The sequence below is a fragment of the Cephus cinctus genome, unplaced genomic scaffold (assembly GCF_000341935.2).
Source record: "Cephus cinctus unplaced genomic scaffold, Ccin1 Ccin1_scaffold0013, whole genome shotgun sequence".
Taxonomy (NCBI): domain Eukaryota; kingdom Metazoa; phylum Arthropoda; class Insecta; order Hymenoptera; family Cephidae; genus Cephus; species Cephus cinctus.
Window position 1 is genome coordinate 160,604 of NW_014332762.1, and position 19,551 is coordinate 180,154.

The window sequence follows — 19,551 nt, forward strand, 5'->3', positions numbered from 1 at the left end:
GGGGGGGGGTGGAGTTACAATGACCCCTTAACTTACCTCAAAGAAATATATATTTTTCCATAGCATATCATTCAGTGTGCACGAATCCCAAGAACAAAGCGGCAGCCCAGGGATTCAGCGCTGGACGACCGCGCGTAAAATTCTACCGAGCAGCCAACATGGCCGCCACCGACGCCGTGAATTCCCCGAGAATTGTATACGTGACGCTGGACTTTATTCGAGCAAGTATGACAATAATTTTCAAAAATAATATAATATACGTTACATTTGTTATCGCTGTTTTATCATCCGCTATATAACCGTTAATTAACATCGTCTTACTTAAAATCCCTATATCCGCATTTAATACGATTTTTTAGATATTACAGAAATTGTACATATAAATATATATGTATATACACATATCTATCCCTTATTTGCATATGCATAATGTCAGTTAAGTGAAAGCAAACTTATTTCACAGCACATCAAATTCACTTGCGTTTTCGTTTCTGGATACATTGTAGCTAGTAGACGGATTCTAGTTACTTTCTACAAGCTATAATATCACTAGGAATCCAAAACGAAGCGGACATACAGAATCGTGTGGGTACTACATTGGTAATGAAAAAATTTTGTTTGACCACTCTTTTTGGATATCTCGTTTATTGATTGGTTGAAAATTTTTAACATTTTTTAAAATACTTCTGTTTATACTTTCATATAACGATCCTTGATGTTACTTCATATGATCTTCCGCCAATGTTGCAAGCACCGTGACGAACTCGTAGTCCTTGAAATGAAATCGATCGAGGCCGATCGATGTACGTACATACATCCAAACACATATGTACCGGGTATCAAAAATGTATCATTTCTCCATTCGAGCACGAGTACGCGAGTTAATCGCAGGTACTTCTTTAGCCACTCTGTATAACGCTAAATTTTGGATTTCTTGTAAATCGACAACACCGGTAAGCATTATCCAATATAATTAATTACATATAATAATTTTAAAAATTTACTTGTAATCTAATTTCCACTTGTACACATATAACCTAAAAAAGTTATACATAGAAATTACAAATAATAAGTACAGTCCTATATCAAACTCAGTATATACACCGTGTATATTTATTAAGGATTCGATTATTTAATAAAAATAATAAAATAAAAAATAAGTTTACAGATTTTATTTTAAAAAATACGAAATTCATGGATATTTCAAAAACTTGTCTATAATGAAGCTTCGCTTCTTGAAAAAAAAAATCTCAACAAAAAAATTTCAGTTTTTTTTTGTACTTTTTTTTTTTGTAAGTGTACGAAAAAAAAAGGAATTTCGAAAAAGTCACTCGAAAACAATGAGTCATTTTATCCAATAAAAATGGTATCCCCGAAGTTTCGAAAAATTTCGAGTCGGTGGAAAGTCGGCCGTACCTGACGGACTTGCCCGTTGTCAGTATCCCAGTGTCTCTCCCGTATACTTATAATGCCGTAGCAATTTAATGGGGGATATAAGAGTATAAGAACACGGTAGACGGGGAGTCCGGCGTACTAGTAAGGCATAACGCACCACACCCAGTACACTAGAGTGTCTTACACTTCGTTCCGAGACATGGCCACCTTAAGGTACACCGCGCCATTGCTGGTAAGTTTAAACGTGATCGTTTTTCATTTTGTCTCCCTTCGAGCGTCCCCCTTAACTTTTTTATTATTTTTAAAAAAATATTTCATCCATTCTCCCTCTCTTTTTTGTAGTCCTTATTCACTTTTATTTTCATAACTCCCGAGTGCCTCCCTTATTCCGCCACCCTATAACTCGCTCTTGGGACACCGATTAAAACATTGTATTTTTTTTATTTACGAGAATCAGCCCTACGACTGATTTTTGAATTTCACGCCTTTTCTACGACAATAAACGTACCTCGTCGTTTAGTGATAATTTGAATTTTGATTTGTCACGTTTGGTTGGTAATAATTTTTTTTTAATTTAAAAAAATGTTGATACCACCCTCGTGCAATTTCTTGTTAAATCCGACTTTCCTTAGACTTTGTAATTTCAATTACACGTGACAATGGGCTTACGCGAAATAAGGTAGTAATTAGTGGCCGCAGTTAATTTCGTCTCCGTGCAATTAAGACAATTACGTTATTTTGCAATCCAATAACATTGTACATTTTTACGAGGATAATAATGAGTAACGTGCTCGTACGAAGTCTCGATATAGATATAATGAATGTAAAGTGAAAAAAAAAACAAGGTGATAGCCATACATAAATTAATATACAGACTCAATTAATAAATCGAATACGTCGATGATTTTGTCATTTTTTTAATTTCAATTTTCCAACGACATAACGGTACCACCGAATAGCCATGGTATGTGCCGTTAAGATAACGGATTACGAATCGGTGTGCCTTGATTATCAATCGATCGATGTGCATTCGAATGCAATGACGCAATACGCAATCAATTTTGTATAGATTACACGAAATATTATATAAAAATTTGAGAATGATTAATAAGATTGTGAATATATTAATATATTGCGACGGCTAGTTGACCGGTAACTAATTATTACAATGACAAATAATTTAATTGCCAATAACTAAAAGCTTCCTTGACCGTACAAGCATTTAAATTGGTTACGTAATAAATATTCGAATGGATCGAATCTTTCGAGTTATTAAAACATTTCGCAATTGTGCCAACCAAATAACTTCGATTATAAGCGAAGCGGATGTACGTGGTGCCATTTTATTTTTGTTTAGCAAAAATCCGAAGGCTGTCAGTTCAGATAGTTAAGTAGCAAAATCCAGGTCAACATAATGGCACGAATGACTACGCGAAATGTTGGTCTTGAAAGGGCAGTGTAAATAAATATAAAGAAAGTCTGGATAAGATTATCTTTCATATATCACGTAACAGGATGAACCAAAAGTACAGTTAATCAAGAATGTCTAAACTGATCTTGGTGCTTGAAAAAATAAATAAAAAAGAAATCAATAATAAAAGGATCCAGGATATTCTGGATATCACTGGTATGACGCAAGGTCGAGCATAAGGATCTCCATTTGCTTTGGTTTTTTTTACGAACACTGTAGATCACTCGGGCCCAAGATCGATCTGTGCAAGTCTATCGTATTACCAAAAAAAGGAACGACCAATACCGGGCATAGTAACGTTCGTACATAACCTGTAAATAGTGGCGAGAGCGGAATGCGCGGACAGGAGTAAAAAGAGAGACCAAGAAGTACAAACCGCGAGGAAACGGATAGATTGGAGAAATACGGTGGGGTAAAGTGTGGGACAAAAAAAAAAGGAACGTAAAACCACAAGCAAACGGCAAATAAGTTGGGTTTCTGCGAAAATGTGAAAACTGCATTCCGCGGCGATTCATTGTGTTTCGTCGAATTGAAAAATCATGCAAAGTCAACAGCTTGACCAGAAAACAATTTTGTATCGATGACACGCGTGGTTTGTAAATCTTTTCTATAAAGAAAAATTCGTCATGCAGTTCCAATACCGCGCGTGCGAATTTTTTTCTATTTTAGTTTGACTATTATATATGTATATTAAAAAAATTAAAATTGGTTAGCATTACTAGCGTTACGTAAGATATACGTATAATATACATATCTATATTGACATAGTGTATAATTGACTGAACGAAAGGAAAAGTAAAAGCTATATGTATAACACATATATACATCCAGAATGTTCAGATATAATTAGTGTAACAATAGCAGACTGTTGATCGTTTTCGAGAACACATAATTATTTCTGATGAAAATGACAATGCATACGCATTTCCATAATATCCCTGACGTAATTCATAGTGTTCCTAAAGCTGTCGAATAATGCGTAAACTGTCGAGTAGACTGAATTCTTAGGCTCATTACACATGTATCTCCGAGAGCAGTCGAAGAGAGAAAGTGATTTAACTGGGTTTCGCAAGACAAATTGTGTGATATATATATACGTAGATATCTTGGAATTCTGGAGCACGCTGATATACATAAGAAAGTGGGCTTGACATTCGGCCCAGTTCAAAAACCGTAAAATCGAATACCGTCAAAAGTCGAAACGAACATGGCCGCCATTAGTAACCCCAAACGGGCACGTCAGTGCGACAGTCACAAAGAAGGCGTTGACACTGGGCATGAATAATTCGGTGAATTTCTAACGCGGCCGAAAGAAAGTTTTCGTATTGTATAAAAGAGCGACCAGGAGATAGAGATAAACGAGTTTTCACGTAGACATACTGGGTGTGTCTTTCTGGCCGCCGTTAAGAATCGGTATGAGTATTAGCGATAAGTCATTGAACTTTGATGTCGGCACGAGTCGAATAACAATTAATAGAATTATCAATACATATAAGGATGTTGGTATACGCACGTTATGAGACCTTTAGTTTGTCTCTTATGTACTGTTTGAAGAATTAGTATTCCTATATATGCTTCCCTCGGTTCATTGATTAATTATGTGAATGGGTCTTTGCTCACTTTCTATAAAACGATGATGGCCTTTCTCGATTTTCTTTGATGTTTGTCAGGAAAAGCTTTTTCTTCCTTGCAAAATTGGTAAGCGTGACACGTAGTTGCTTATACTGGGTGTACGTCATCGAATTATTTTTAATGGCCAATTTCTCCACCTTCGGATAAAATTAAACCTGCGGATAAACTCCTAAAACATGAAAATGATTGATTAGCTGAGGATTTATTCGCAGATTAAATTTTAACCGAAAGTGAAGAAACTGGCTGTAAGAGGATATAATTTTTAAGAACGTATTACAAACGTCAATAGTTTAATCTCGGAATTGAAAAAGCCACAAGTGGATTAATCGTACGTGAATTATAATTGAGGATAGTAAAGTATATGGGACTTAATTCTTTGAAGGATTATTGAACTGTATGATATACCCTGTATGTACAGGTATTTACATATGTGAACGGATATTTACGTATTCCAAGTATATGTAATAAAGTAACGGCATGATATACTTGTGCCATGTTAATGTCGTATATTGAATACTGAACTTTCTCCGAGTAAATAAACTCGATAAATAACGTCAGAATCTGGATTATGCGTGCTTATTTTAAATTACTATTAATTCTTACGGTAAGTTACCAGTAGAAAGTACGTTGTTTTATAGAAATTATTACGTTGTATATATTAATACGTTCTTTTATAGAAATTATCGCACGAGTGGCGATTATAATTTTATGAGGTACCACCCGTTATTAGAAGCCAAAAGTCATATTTATCTTGGATAAATATTGTCAATCAATGATTGTATGATCTTTTTTACAGATCATTGTATGTACGGTTAGCATTGCACTGGCACAATTTTCCAATGAGGATATAGATGCGCAACCACAGAGAGCATTAGGTCAAGGGTCAACAGGTCCCGGAAGACCAGGAAGGCTCCAAAGGTTACAAGCTGGTCGACTGCAACCTAATGCACAACCTGTCCTAGGAAATCAACGTGTTCGTCGTCCACTAGCATTTAGGTAAATAGAAAAGTAATTGAAATCAATCTTGCCATTGATGCAAATTTGTAATACAAGTAATATTTTATCACTCTATGAATTTCTTAGACCTCGGCAAAGTGCCAGTGAAGAACCGGAAATTCCAGCCTTCCCAGGAGTCCGAGGACCTCGTCCAGGCCCAAGTGGTATTGACAACGAAAATCCGATTCCTTTAGTGCGTCCATTGCAATCAGCACCACCTACGCCACAACAGGTGAAACCAGTCAATGAGGAAAGTGAAGAGGATGACAATGTTGCTCAAGTCATTGCAAATCTTGGTGCCGTTTCCAACATCGGACATCAATCCGGAGAGATCTTCTCGACATTGGCACCACAGGCACAGCCAGCACCTGTACAGTATAGACCTAGTCTGCCCGTAGCACGACCTGCACCACTGCCGGAGCAGAGTATCACTCCTGTGCAATACAGGCCTCAGAAACCAGTGAGGCCCAAGAAACCCATTGAGGATTTGGAAATACGCGCGCCGATTAAGCAGCAGAGAGTACAGCAGACCCAACCTAGGCCAGTGGCCCAGGATAACTATGAACCTCGTGAAAAGAAGCCAGTTGCACAGGTATGTTAACGGAGAAGTATTTCCAAATTTAGAGAGTAACAACCATCATTCTACTATATAGGGTGTCATTCATTTTGTATACTTGTTATACGTTACATCTGTTTTGCAAACTTTATTAAATGGAAACGTAGTAGATAACTTGTTCTATTTAGGTCTGGTTGCACCATCATCAGTTCAAAATTTAACTGCCTTAAATAATACCACATTGACCAATCACACGTTTCAATGCAGACACGTCAGTGGTCAATGGGTTACTTAAGATAGTTGAATGTTAACTGAATTTTATGTAAACGGACTTTTGCAATATATTTTAAGTTCAATATTGAAGACGTTTGCGTGATTTGATAATGACAGGTTATCAGACGTTACCGTGAAGACAATCCTGACGGTTCCATCACGTGGGGATTTGAGAATGATGATGGCTCTTACAAGGAGGAATTAATCGGTGTTGATTGCATAACTCGTGGCAAGTATGGATACATCGATCCGGATGGCATGCGTCGAGAATACACATACGAGACTGGAATAAGGTGCAGCGAACAGCAGCAAGAGGATGATAAACAAAATGGCTTCGTGGATTATCAGGAGAATAAATTGGTACTACCTGGTGGACAGACAATAGACCTGTCCAGTATGGGAAAGAAACAAACTCGTCGGCCACAACCATATAGAAATTAATTCTTTTTTCTTTTTACCGGGCCCAGGCCTGTTTACATTACATTCAGTGACTTACGATGTATTAAAGCTCCGTACTGCCTTGTGATTATACTTTGCATCTTTGGCGGACGCCATATTAAATTATGGTGAACAATTAAGCGAGATTGTATTTTTGGATGGTTTCAAATTAAGGATTTCTTTATTAGAATTCTGTGACGTCATTTTTCAACTACTTTTATTTAAACAAATCGTTTCATTAGTAGGCTTTTATTGCCTTGTAGTGTTCTCTATTTTTGGTAAATTTATCAGAAACGAAACTACGTCCTGTTTCCGAGTCCTTTGGACTTTTATCAAATTCCGTGCTCCTTATTCTACCTCTGTTGATCTGCATTGAACTTTGACTTTATACATTTTTTATTTTTTATTTTTTTTTAATCCCAGCTGTATATGGGTTCTCATCAGTGCGAAAGGGATAATCTTTTAAAAATTATATTAGCGCCACAGCTAATTGACAATGGAAAATGTATTACATTTTTACATCCGATGCGCATTTCATTGATAAAATTCTGTACATAAGTTTGTGCCTCGAAATAAACAATATTACACAAATTTTACATTAACATATTTGCTGCTGTGTCCTGTAAGTAAATACCTACACATTCTCTGTCATTCGATTCTTTGGTTGCAGATGAAAAATCAATAAGAAAAAAAAAATTGAAATCATGTTTTTATTTATATATGGATATAACAATAACGAGACGCGTTATGCTGCCACCTCAAATTCGTTGAACATTATAACAATATTTGGATATACAAGCTAAGTTTGACTTATCAACATTTTTGTAAAAACATGCCAAACCCAATGTGCAAATGCAAAGCTGTATAAAAATTATATCTCCATATGTCCTATCTACCATTAAAAAAGTAATATACATTCAGATAGTTTAACAGTCTCGTCTAGTAACATTGGAAAATTAACATACTGCAATGTTAAACGACGATTAAGATAATCTTACAATTTCGATTTGTTTGCATCCATTAAAGCTTTTAGTTTTTGCGTAAGCATTATGTTTCCTTTGATTTTCAGCTTGCCCTTCATAAATGCCACCTGAGGGTTCAGTTTGCCCAAGGCCTATGAAAATAGAAAGCAGGAAACACATCTCATATAAACAAAACTAAGGAAATGTCGACTGAATATATTTTAACCCTCGATTTCTACTGTTTCTATGTCTTTACAGAGGTTCACATGTTCGCCGAGTCCCTTTGACCAAACAGTAGAAAGTAAGGGTTAAATGTCATTGCAAGCCATAGTATTTGTCTAAAAATTATCTTTAAAAACTAAAAGGCATTACCATTTAAAATTACACATAATCAACCAAAACTCATTGAAACCCAAGTAGAACTGCATTCAAAATATACTTACGATTTGAACCATATCAGCATCTTCTACTGTCAATGTGGTATCTGCTTTACCAGATTTTAGTTCACCCTTGTACACTTCACATTTCTTCAAATCCAAAGCTTAATAAAAAAAGAAAATTTCATATTAAAAAATTCAGATAAAAAATGCTAATCACTAGATTCATGATTATACTAACTCCACTGAGCCTTCGTCTCTCCTTTGCTGGTAACAATGTAGAGAAAGATACCATTGATTTTCTTTGCCTGATCTGGATGAGTCTTGACATATTCAGCAATAGTCTTAAAAACAGCATCACTTTCAAGGTGTTCTCCAGCTGAACAAGGATTTAGCTTCGGAACTTGGATTTGTACATCCTTCAGATCGATGTATGCCCCTATTCAGTTATGCATAGAAGTTAATAATAATTCCTTAATTTACATAAAGCGTTCTTCATTTAGTAGTATTCTTTGAATTTATATGAAATTAAAATAATCCAGACTATTTATACACGTCCATAAATATGTATGAATAAATTCAGAACAGCTTTGATTGAACTATGACATATAACTTAAATACATTTGAGGTTAAGAAAACCAAAATCACTTTATTTTGACCAGGAATATATTTACCCGTTACAACCGGAGTGTTGTTTTCTACCACAGAGGTTTGGAAGTGAATTCTATTTCCCTCGCGCCACATATCTGTACGAAGTGTCTGCCCAGGAATTACAGGTTTCGTAAATCGAGCCTGAAATATTTCGAGTTCAAGTGAAACGAATGACAAGACGATGTAAAAATATTTAAAAACATTAACACCGTGCTACAAACTTAAAAATATGAAAATTATACAATCGTGCTCATATATGTTACGAATCAAAGCGGGAACTAACGTACAGAATCGCCCAATCCAACGGGGCGTGGTAAACTGAATAAAAAAGTTTATCGTCACGCTAATCATCGATACAGTTCAAGGGGCGCTTGTACACTTCCGCACTTGTTACGTAATGTTGCAATATATACATGAATATATATATAAATTTATAACAAAATTCAATCTGAATTCAGACTACTTTGATGTTAAGATATTTAATCAATTACAAGGTCTGATTTTCTTTTCAATATTTTTGAATGTCATTGGATATGATAAATTATTTTCCACGTAAATACATCTGTGTACGTTAAAAGATGTGTTTAATCATTACCTTAATTGATTGAAAATATTCAGGATTGCTGCCTGCATATACTCGCAATACATGTCGCGTTGCAAAACCAAGTGAGCACAAACCATGCAAAATGGGTTTTTCAAAGCCGCCCAATTCAGCAATACTTTTATCCATGTGCAAAGGATTATAGTCGCCACTTAGTCTATAAATAGCAGCCTGTAAAACAAAATTGAACAGGTAAATATTGATCTAGAGTAGCAATACACTTTTACTTGATATTTCACCCTTCTTACTTTTCTTATTACTAACCCCAATAAATAGACTCTGTGTCATAATTACCTGATTAGTAATTGTGCGTTCAACAATCGAGGCATCTGGCTTACGTTTCGGTGGTTCTATACATGGTATGATACTGTCAGAATTTCGTGGCCCATTAAAACCTCCAGCGCCTATAGCAAATGCTGAAATTTGACCTGTAGACAACTTCTCTCCATTAGAAAGATCAAAGGTTTCATCTGTAAGTTTATAAGAAAAACATAATTATTGCATAGGAATTATTTCTAATTACTTGTCACGTGATTAAAGTTTATTCCTGTACATACGTTCAACTAAGATAACGGCACCCTTTCCTTTGTCGAGTACTGATTGTACCTTGAAACGTGTCTCCACATCAGCTTCAGTAGGAATTGGACGAAGTATCTTTAAATATTGCTCACCGTGTAAAGTCTGTAATTATAAACGTTTATAAAAATTATTCCGTTTTTTTCAAGATACTACAGAATACAGAATTCTGTGATGTTTCTTACACGAGTGGGATCCAACTGTGTTCCTGGAATGATATTTTGTAATATGGGAGATGACATGAGCCCCATAGGCGCGTAAATTACGTAAAATGTCGGTAATACTGAGAAATTCTCATGGTTCTCGTACAGAAATTGAATATCTGTCGGTTCATCTACAGATGCACCAACTGCAAAATATTTATTTTGTGTTTTTGTGTTCGTTTTTTTTATAATAAAACTTGGTTACATACCCCCGAGTGCATATAAAATTGTGTCACGATGATTATACTTGTGCTGGAGGACAAATTCTTGCTGCATGGATAAAAAACTTACTTTACAATTTTATTATTTTATGTTACTATTGAGTATTCACTATGAAGATTAATTGACTTACACTTTCTTCGCCTGACTTCAATTTCTCTAGTACATTCATGAGTTCCCCGGTAGTTTCCTAAATAAATATAAATTGTTGCGTAAATATTAGGATATTTTTTTATTATCAATGGAAAAAGGTTTAAGTTTACTTCGATAGATTCGTAATGTTTTGCCGTTTTCATGTCCGTAACTGACGACCAATTTTCACGAACTTTTTCCGGAGTCACGTTGTCTGTCAGACTTTGACGCAGAATGGCACCCGATGAACGAACTAAATGACCTTTTAATGATAAGAGGAATTTAATTACAGACATCATTACTACAAAGATCATATTATATTTAAATCACTTACATTTTCCAGCCCAACCCACAGCTGATTCAATTATTGAACCATTTTCAGTACAGTCTTCATGGCACAACCAAGCGATAACTGGAGCAATGAGCTCTGGCTTCAGTTCTTTGAAGAAATCTATACAAAATGCATTACTGATTTGATTGTATAATATATAATTTGTAAATAAATACAGAGTTACATTATTCAATTTGAAAAATTACCTGGGGGCACAATGTCCTCGGTGAGGCGTGAAGCCGCAGTTGGCACTAATACATTTGTGTGAATATTATTTTTCTTTCCTTCGATAGCCAAAGTATTGGCCAAACCAACTAAAGCCATTTTTGCTGAACTATAATTAGCTTGCCCAAAGTTACCATAGAGACCACTGTTACTTGATGTGAAAATAATTCTACCATATCCTTGCTTGCGGAAATAGGGCCAAGCAGCCTTAGTAGTTCTAAAAGGCCCCTTGACATGAACATTTTGAATGAGATCTAAAATATAAAATATCATAATAATAACAACAAAAGTGATTCAGTTATGTATAAATAAAAAACTGAAAAGTACCCCATTCAGCTTCAGACATCTTGATAAAGGATTTGTCACGTAGAATCCCAGCATTATTAACAAGAATATCAATGCGTCCAAACGCATCAATGGCAGTCTTTACAATATTTTCTCCATCCAAGACATTGTCGTAATTTGCTACAGCCTTGCCTCCTACAGAATTTCATATTATTATACTCTAGAAAATTAAAATACAAAAGAAGAAAAATGATCTTACCATTCTTACGTATCTCTTCTACGACAGCATCAGCAACTTTTGAACTGCTACCATCACCATGACGTCCTCCACCCAAGTCATTGACAACAACACTAGCACCTCTTGATGCAAATAGAAGTGCATAGGCCTTACCTAGACCTAAAATAAAAATTCAAATAATAAGTATACCAAACTTTCCACTTACATGACACCTGTTCATATAACTGACAACAAACCTGCTCCAGCACCGGTTACAATAACCACACGACCGTCGAAACGTAATTCACTTGGCATTCTTGCTGTTTCTTTAAAATTAAATGATACAAAGCCGCTTACAGAGAACACCTTTCAGGAAAGATGACTTTGAGTATAGGTGATTAAGCGATCGCATACGAAATGTCAAAGTCCGATTGCGATATAAAATATGAACAATTTACATTCCTAATGAGAATTTCAGACAGAGTAGAATAACGGCACACATTGAGTTCAATTACTGACCTTTCACTGGTGAAAATGCGAATAGCAAGTAGCTTTTAGCTAGTCAGATGCGATTATCAAAAGAAGGCGATTGCAACGATTGGCTGAGGCTTTTTCAGTTTTCGTAATTTTACTAAATGAAAGTTCGTGTTACCATTCCTGAGAAATTTATTACATATTGAACTGGGTCGTGTCGTTGTCAATCATACTTTATAAATAGAATTAATTTAAAAATCAGTTAAACTGATGTATTTGCCTCAAATCATTTTTGTACTCCAATAAATCACTCTATAGATAGATTCAAAGTTTTAATCATCTGTGCGAAGAATGAGAGCCACTGGGCCGTACGTCTGACCACCGAAGAAATACTAATAAAGACAGCTAGGCTTAAGAAACTTTGTGTCTGACAGGTATGTACTGGGCACAGTAGACACAGGAAGTATGCTGGAATTAATATAAAAGTTCAGGAAGGGGTTAATAAGCCGCACATTTCATTTCAAACACATAATATACATAGACTGGGCCTCTACCAATATCTCCACAGTGATCCGAGTCGTTGATTGAATTATCTTTGTTAATTAACAAGGATAATGATCAATAAGTAAGTTGACTTCGGTATTGACAATTAATTACTCTTCATTTGCATCGATTGTTTTGTACAGAATGTGAAAATTTATATAAATATTCCAATAATACATTAATAAGAACAAAATATGGCGGCGCCACTAATCTGTGACCAATTACAGATGTAGTCGTTGCTCGATATCAGTTTCTTTTCGAGGCCAACTTCTTAGGTACAATCAACGGGCATACTATGTCAAAAAAAGTCCCCTGAGTATGAAACTAAATCTATACAATGATTACGGATTGGTCACAGTTTAGTTATACGCACAGGAATATTATGTGAAATTTTCGCGACCGCAGCGAAATCCAAAGATCATAGTGGACTTTGAAAGTAAATGATGTAAAGGCGGCTTCACAGCTTTATCGCACCAGTTGTACGTACAAGCAGACTTGTGAATCAAACCAGTGACATATCTTAATTTCTCCGAGATCCCAAGAGGTACTTAAGTAGGGAAGAGCCTTTGCCCGCCAAGCTACACGTTCGTGATCGCGGTCCGCTCGGTTAAGACGGGATTCGCATTATCGACGGAGGCGATGATCACAGAATCCTACTCCCGGACTCGCCGCTGCGATTCAGGGCCACGCTTTTGGTATCCCCTAAAACCGTAGCGCTGTGCATCTCCCTACTCATCTCTGCCATAGACTGTTTTAAGATAACTTTGCCAGATCAGGAATCTTAAAAACTTTTCATGGAGGATAAAGCTTATAATGACTAAATGCACTATTGCTCGTGATGTTAAAATTTATACCGGCACACAGGAGGAACTATATAATAAAGATATCTTACATACATCTTTAAATTTACAAATATAAAGGCATTATTGAGGTCTGATGAGACTTTGTGTTTGACGGCAGTAGATATAAAGCTAATTGCAACAAACGTGTACATACATTAAGTTACCCATTCTACCGGCAACAATGTAATACATTAAATAAGTTTTAATCAGATACGTCATACATAGATATTTTGATTATGTCAGTATATTATTTGGAAATGCTCATTTAGAAAAAAATGTATTTTATGGTAATTTGGAAAACGTAACATGCAAAAACTGGAGAGTTGATGAAAAAAAATATAAAGCTAGGCAATGGAGATTCAAACGTATAACAGGTGAAACGGATAATTATCAAAATGAAATTTATATAAGGATGTGTATTCAACCGAAGATCTAGTTATTCCGAAAGTTATACTTTCCGTATAAGTCTTGAAGTCGAGCATCCCTATTCATTCCGTATCCCTTTCTGCTAATTGTTGTTACATAAAAAAATTGCTAGAACGGTGTAATACAATGCGATCGCGAAAGCTATACACTATACTTTAGAAAGTAGGGTGTGTGTGGCGTAGATTTAAAATTACATATACTGGAAACCGATAGAATGCAATTCTTTCTATTTCTGTACAAACATATATATATATATATATATATATATATATATATATATATATATATATATATTCTTTCATTTCGCTGTCATAATTCTCTAGTGTCATTTTGTCTCTTCTAGTATTGCCCGACGTTAGAGTTTATGACGAATGAATTTTACAATTATTAATTTTTTGTTTGTTTTTCTGCACTCTCAAATATAACAATATAATATATTATAGTAAGTATATATGTATATTGTGTCCTTGTGTGGTCTGCGCATGATAAATAAGTCTAATACGCAAAGTGCGACTATCAATTCTGAATTAATGAAAGTTGCAGGCAATCAAACGTTTTTGACCATCATGCAAAGGATTTCTAGTTACTCATTATGAGAATTCAAGGATATCTCAAAATTCTTGCAGGTGCTTTTTTATTCGGAAATTTGGACACGTTATGTTTGTCAATGTTCAAATAACGCACTTATTACCGTCTGTTGATACGGTAAAATTTGCATCAATACTTTATGAATGTATTTGCATTAGGAGCACTATTCAGTTGATCGCTATAGAGGAATATGGTTCATACATGCTATTATGCATTACCTCATTAAAATTTCCCATATCTTGTTGAATGAATTTCGTGATTGAACACGTGTATATTTCGCACAAAGAGCACATTTTGGAGGCACAATTTTACAATGTGATAGATGATCAGGCTCAAAAAAGAAAAGAAAAAAAAAACAAGAATATAGCAGACCACCTCGTTGTCGCACAACGAGTAATTGTACAGCGCGATTTTTACAATTAATTATGAATTTATTCAATTATTTACAGTGACGCGAGAGAAAAGAATAATTCAATCATTATTCAGTCGACCCCTGAAAACTGAATTTTGTGCAAGTGTTCTCTCCCGTCTTACGATTACCTATGTTTCTCTATTTTATATTACGTGTCTAATTATAATTAGAAAAAAAAAAAATCAAAACACCAAAATTTTGTCGTTAAAGAAATAGGGATCTTGATAAAAGAAAAAAAAATAGAGAAACGTGGTAGTACATTTGACTTTACCGACTGTAGATAATGCAACATTAATCGCGAACTTTCGCAATGAGTCGCATCCAACTCTACATGGGCCAATTGTATAAGAATTAACTGTGTAGAGTTGGCTTCTTCCACTAGTTTCGGTAACAACCTTTACATTATCGGCATTTGTTCACGCCAATACAAATCACTTATCAGTAACCATAAATAAATTATTAGTCGCTTGCTTTGCAGAACTAACGAGCGCGTTGTCGTAACTTTAACTGACGAAAACTAACAATAAATACGTGGCGTTCTGAATTTCATGAGATTGGATTACTTCCTTTCTTTTTTTATATATGTATATATATCTATATATGTGTATGTATATATAATCTACCAGGCAGCTCTTCTTACCGGAGGTCAAAATTATCCGTTTGTATATTACAAACCAGATAACTTTCATCAATAAATCTCTCCAAAGTTCCTAGTCTTGCATGCATACGAACTTAAAAAAAAAATTTAACGTAATTTCTGTGAGTCATGAAATCATTGTCGATAATTGTAATGCAGATCGTTACAAGATTTTCGCGCAATGAGTCTTTCCCATTTTATAAGAATATTCTACTTTATCGACAGATAACTGATGGACATCGTAATTGATAAATTCGGTGGACGCCATACAAGAATAATATCTTATTCGCTCACATGGACCAATGTGTAGAAATTTTTATAAAATTTATTATCCTGTTTTAGAAAAACAGCGATCCGACACCTTTACTGTACAAAATCCTGTCGATAAATTCATCGAAAAAGACGCACGATGTTAATATATTATTTATACGCGTAAGAAAGCTCCTGGTTTGTGCAGTCAAAAATAAAATGTCTTTGGCATTGCAGAAATAAGAAATTATAAATGAGCCTGCATGTACTACTGTATGCACCGAAGACTCGAATACAACATATAAATTTCAGAACAACAGATTCGAATATATGGATTCTCTGGACAGACTTCCGGACAGTCCTAAGATCTATGATCCGCGGATTTTTCGTTTTTTTTTAGAGAGCTGCTGCCGCTGCCGATGCTGAAAACCGAGGTAAATGCTAGGATCCGCAGAAACGTCATCTTCGTTGGTCGAACAAAAAGAATGCGAATCCACTTTTCTCGCCCGGAATAGACGACATTCCTGTCTCTGTCATTAATAATCACAGATCGCGCTATGGAAACACACCACATAATTTTTTTGCCACTGTAGAATCACTACACGGTCACATGCACAATCAGTCAGCCATACTTTACTTCGATTAAGGGATGGCTGGTCACGAAGCAGAGAAGAACTGCTGTAATCGTTGCACCGTCCTACGGTCCAGGGTACAAAGATCAAAGTCAAACGTTTTCTTGGTGATTTCGTACTGTCCTGTTTCCGCTATCACCTGCACGACCCTCTGAAGTTCCTGATTGTCCTGAAGAGTCATAATCTTCTGCTGAAGATCTTTCAATTGTGACACGTAATCCTCGGAGAAGACTAAAGGCGCTTCGCTCATCTCCGATTCAGGAATTGCATTGTTCGTAGAGTCTGGTGCTACCTGTTCCGCATCACCTTCAGTCTTGATCACTTCGGAAGATTCAGTACGATCTTCTTTGTCCTTTGTAGGGTGAACAGACTCTGCGTCTATGGCAACCGGAGACTGACTCGATGACACTGGTTCCAAAGGCGGTGAAGTTGATCGTCCTCGATCTTTTTCACGTTTTATTATTGGCTCTTCATCTCCTTTGCTATCGCTTCTGCGTTTACGCTTTCGTTCACGCTCCTCGGCGCGACCAGCTTTCGACTTATCTTTTTTGGTCCGTTCACCGCGTTCTTTTTTCACTTCTAAGGGTGGCGGCGGTGACGGAGGTCTCGCCATTTCTGTCGATGGAATCGATGTTGCTCCAGGATCTTTACGGAAGGTAGCTAGCGGTTTTGATTCGGATAGTGAATCGTCATCTGGGGATGGTGCTGAATCACTACTATCTCTATCAACAATTTCCGTTGCAAGTGTCGCTAGAGAATTTGCTGATTGGGCTGAGAGATTATTTTGCTTCTCTGAGGAAGATTTAACCTTATCCCGTTTTTCCTTTTTTTCGTGTTCCTTGCTACCATCTCTGCGATCTTTCTTATCTCTCTTCTTATGTTTGTGCTTTGGACGATCCTTATCACTTTTAGCCTCCTTTGTCTTATCGATCTTGTCACTTTTATCCACTTTCTCCTTTACCTGCTTATCATCTGCAACCTTCTCTACTATCTTTGATGGCTTTGGCGACTTTCGACCCTCTTTCATGGGTTTCGGTTCCTGGTTTTTCTCCTTGTCAACTTTTTCGAATTTTTCCAGTTTTTCTGGTTTCTTCTCAGAATTCTTCGCAGCTTCTTTCGACTTCTCGCGATCCCTATCCTTGTGCTTCTCCTTTCTTTCCTTATCCCTGTCTTCTTTGTGCTTCTTCTTGTCTTTCTTACGCTCACTCTTCAAGCTATCAGTCAAGGTTTTCGAGGTATCTTTAATTTTTTCCTTATCCTTATCCCGCTCTTTGTCTATAAGAGGCTTCTTAGCTTCCTTCTCTTTGGCTCTGGGTGAGGATGGCCTTTTCAAGGGCTGAGGTATAGGACTCGCTGGTTTCTTTATCGGAAGGGGAGAAGACGTCCTCTTAATACCAGGACTTAAATGACTACTTTTATTCTCAGGACTTGGAGGTCGTTTTAATTTATCCTTATTACGATCCTTGTCCTTTGCATGATCTTTATCCTTTTTTTCCTTTTTTTCTTCCCCAGAAACTTTTTCCTTTCTGCCATCTTTGTGGGGACTGTGCTTTGTTTTCAAGATCTTCTCTAGTTTATCAGATTTCTCATTTACACCAGGTGGTTTCAAGTTACTCGTTGTTTTATCTGTAGACAATGCTTTCTTGTTGTCTGGAGAACCCTTGACAGTTTTTATTGGTGTGCCAAAGAGATCTGTAAAGGAGCTCGATGGTCGAGATTCTGGAAGTCGATGTTTTTTTACTTCAGAACCACTTAATTTCGGTTTACCCACCATTAGAGTTGTATTTTTTGACTCTCCTTTATCTGAAGCACCAATAGCGTTTGACACTACCACCTAGAATAAAGCCATTGAAACTATAGCGATACGATGAATTATATTACTTACAAAAATTTCTAATAAAAAAATAATACTTACAGCACCACCTTTCAATAGCTTTCTTCTAAAGTCATCTGAAGGATTAAAAAAGGTTTGCGTGTGCCGAATAACATTATTTATTGCTGGTCCATGTTGTAATACCAAATCATAATTTATCTGAAATCTTTTTGGCTCATCCTTGTTTTTCAGATGTACATATATTGGTATAACAAATCCAGCATAACCAGATTCCTTGACAATATAAGGTGGTTCTCTTAATACCCTCTTTGGTCTGGGAAATGTCTCGTGCAGTTGAAATACCACTACATATTGAAATCAAATAAGAAAATAATAAGAAATAATATGAAGGTCTTTAAGATATTAAATTGGTTACCTTTGTCAATATATTGCTGTATGTCAGCATTGTTTTCACCACGCACAAATACTTCCCAATCATGAGTATACCCTTCAGGAGTGGTACGCTCACGTAACATAGACGTATGCCCACACTCCAGATTAATGCGAACTGCCATCCTCTCTTGAAAAGAATTGGAACTGTAATTATCCAAGGAAATACTGCGCCGAGGTATTAAGGATAGTAGAATAAGCTTCCATCACATTGGCAGAAGCCAGGAGTGGAGTATGGAGTAGACAGAGACTTTGTTTTAGAATTCACTGGGATACTTCATCCGAATGCTTCACGAAATCATGAGGCTCCTAAATGTGCCTCCACGGAAAGTTGACATATTTTTTCAAAAAACGAGCCAGTGAATTGGAGTAATGTCGAAAAATGAAAATAGAAATTTACATAGCTTGGCAACCGAAATTTTCTATGAAAAGTTCCGGATTTCTCGCGCAGCTTTGCGATTTTGATCGCCAGAAATGCATTAGCACACAATTGTCACTTCAAAATTTGCCAACTCGCGTGACTTTTCATATTAAACTGATTGGGATTGTCAACAGGTAAAGTGTACGCCAACGAGAACTCGTCGCCATTATTGTCCTGTAAAGTTCTGATAAAAAAATGTACAATTAACAGCGCCATCTGCACAGAGAGAAACAGCGCCCCTACGGATCTCCAGTGAACTAATTATTACCAGCTAATAATGTAAATAAAGATTGTAAAACGTCAAACATCGTACTTACACTTGATATATTTTTAGAAAATAATGCCGCGATAACTCAAAGATGCGAATAAACAATTTTGGGAACATATCAAACTTCGAAATCTAAAGCCATTCTAATAAAGCTATAACGATTTATACTTTTATCCACAAGGCAACAGAAGAGAATTTAATATCGTCCAAATATTTCAATAATCACACCTAAATACTACGTATTTTTATACATTTA

At 36.0% G+C, this 19,551-nt stretch overlaps 3 protein-coding genes across 10 annotated transcripts; 1 reads left to right on the forward strand and 2 right to left on the reverse strand.

The window, feature by feature from the left end:
• Window positions 1-325: 325 nt before the first annotated feature.
• LOC107263411 (translation initiation factor IF-2) lies at window positions 326-6,901 on the forward strand. 4 transcript variants are annotated; one of them, XM_015730603.2, is made up of 4 exons: window positions 326-953; window positions 5,295-5,494; window positions 5,582-6,086; window positions 6,441-6,901. In XM_015730603.2, exons 1-4 carry the CDS (start codon window positions 828-830, stop codon window positions 6,762-6,764), a joined length of 1,155 nt encoding a protein of 384 aa, XP_015586089.1. In that variant the 5' UTR covers window positions 326-827; the 3' UTR covers window positions 6,765-6,901. The 4 variants fall into 4 exon arrangements, with proteins under 4 accessions (XP_015586089.1, XP_015586105.1, XP_015586097.1 ...); XM_015730619.2 differs by lacking the exon at window positions 326-953 and adding an exon at window positions 1,486-1,627; XM_015730611.2 differs by lacking the exon at window positions 326-953 and adding an exon at window positions 4,321-4,564.
• A 551-nt stretch (window positions 6,902-7,452) lies between these two features.
• On the reverse strand, window positions 7,453-12,377 carry LOC107263397 (peroxisomal multifunctional enzyme type 2). 4 transcript variants are annotated; one of them, XM_025080455.1, is made up of 17 exons: window positions 12,060-12,373; window positions 11,798-11,906; window positions 11,583-11,720; window positions 11,366-11,518; window positions 11,020-11,292; window positions 10,817-10,933; window positions 10,614-10,744; window positions 10,484-10,540; window positions 10,341-10,401; window positions 10,114-10,277; window positions 9,910-10,033; window positions 9,647-9,822; window positions 9,347-9,523; window positions 8,775-8,892; window positions 8,342-8,539; window positions 8,167-8,264; window positions 7,453-7,875 (listed from the first exon to the last, which is right to left on the reverse strand). In XM_025080455.1, exons 2-17 carry the CDS (start codon window positions 11,853-11,855, stop codon window positions 7,756-7,758), a joined length of 2,163 nt encoding a protein of 720 aa, XP_024936223.1. In that variant the 5' UTR covers window positions 11,856-11,906; window positions 12,060-12,373; the 3' UTR covers window positions 7,453-7,755. The 4 variants fall into 4 exon arrangements, with proteins under 4 accessions (XP_024936223.1, XP_015586052.1, XP_024936229.1 ...); XM_015730566.2 differs by having other exon boundaries at window positions 11,798-12,377; XM_025080461.1 differs by lacking the exons at window positions 9,347-9,523; window positions 9,647-9,822; window positions 9,910-10,033; ... (8 more) ...; window positions 11,798-11,906; window positions 12,060-12,373 and adding an exon at window positions 9,039-9,139.
• Window positions 12,378-14,652: 2,275 nt separating this feature from the next.
• LOC107263485 (protein AF-9) lies at window positions 14,653-19,243 on the reverse strand. Of its 2 annotated transcripts, none has more exons than XM_025080450.1 (4): window positions 19,229-19,243; window positions 18,593-18,736; window positions 18,259-18,521; window positions 14,653-18,177 (listed from the first exon to the last, which is right to left on the reverse strand). In XM_025080450.1, the coding sequence occupies exons 2-4, from the start codon at window positions 18,729-18,731 to the stop codon at window positions 16,369-16,371; spliced, it is 2,211 nt and encodes a 736-aa protein (XP_024936218.1). In that variant the 5' UTR covers window positions 18,732-18,736; window positions 19,229-19,243; the 3' UTR covers window positions 14,653-16,368. The 2 variants fall into 2 exon arrangements, with proteins under 2 accessions (XP_024936218.1, XP_015586233.1); XM_015730747.2 differs by lacking the exon at window positions 19,229-19,243 and adding an exon at window positions 19,007-19,197.
• Window positions 19,244-19,551: the final 308 nt, after the last annotated feature.

What these genes read in the sequence shown, in the direction of transcription:
- LOC107263411 (XM_015730603.2), top strand. Translation starts at nt 828, where the DNA reads ATGTACCGGGTATCAAAAATGTATCATTTCTCCATTCGAGCACGAGTA. An exon ending in CTTGTAAATCGACAACACCG is followed by an intron (nt 954 to 5,294) that starts GTAAGCATTATC and finishes TCTTTTTTACAG; the next exon opens with ATCATTGTATGTACGGTTAG. An exon ending in CGTCGTCCACTAGCATTTAG is followed by an intron (nt 5,495 to 5,581) that starts GTAAATAGAAAA and finishes TGAATTTCTTAG; the next exon opens with ACCTCGGCAAAGTGCCAGTG.
- LOC107263397 (XM_015730566.2), bottom strand. Translation starts at nt 11,855, where the DNA reads ATGCCAAGTGAATTACGTTTCGACGGTCGTGTGGTTATTGTAACCGGT. An exon ending in CACAGTTGGATCCCACTCGT is followed by an intron (nt 10,034 to 10,113) that starts GTAAGAAACATC and finishes TTATAATTACAG; the next exon opens with ACTTTACACGGTGAGCAATA. An exon ending in ATGCTGATATGGTTCAAATC is followed by an intron (nt 7,876 to 8,166) that starts GTAAGTATATTT and finishes CTATTTTCATAG; the next exon opens with GCCTTGGGCAAACTGAACCC.
- LOC107263485 (XM_025080450.1), bottom strand. Translation starts at nt 18,731, where the DNA reads ATGGCAGTTCGCATTAATCTGGAGTGTGGGCATACGTCTATGTTACGT. An exon ending in ACAGCAATATATTGACAAAG is followed by an intron (nt 18,522 to 18,592) that starts GTAACCAATTTA and finishes TTCAATATGTAG; the next exon opens with TGGTATTTCAACTGCACGAG. An exon ending in AGCTATTGAAAGGTGGTGCT is followed by an intron (nt 18,178 to 18,258) that starts GTAAGTATTATT and finishes GCTTTATTCTAG; the next exon opens with GTGGTAGTGTCAAACGCTAT.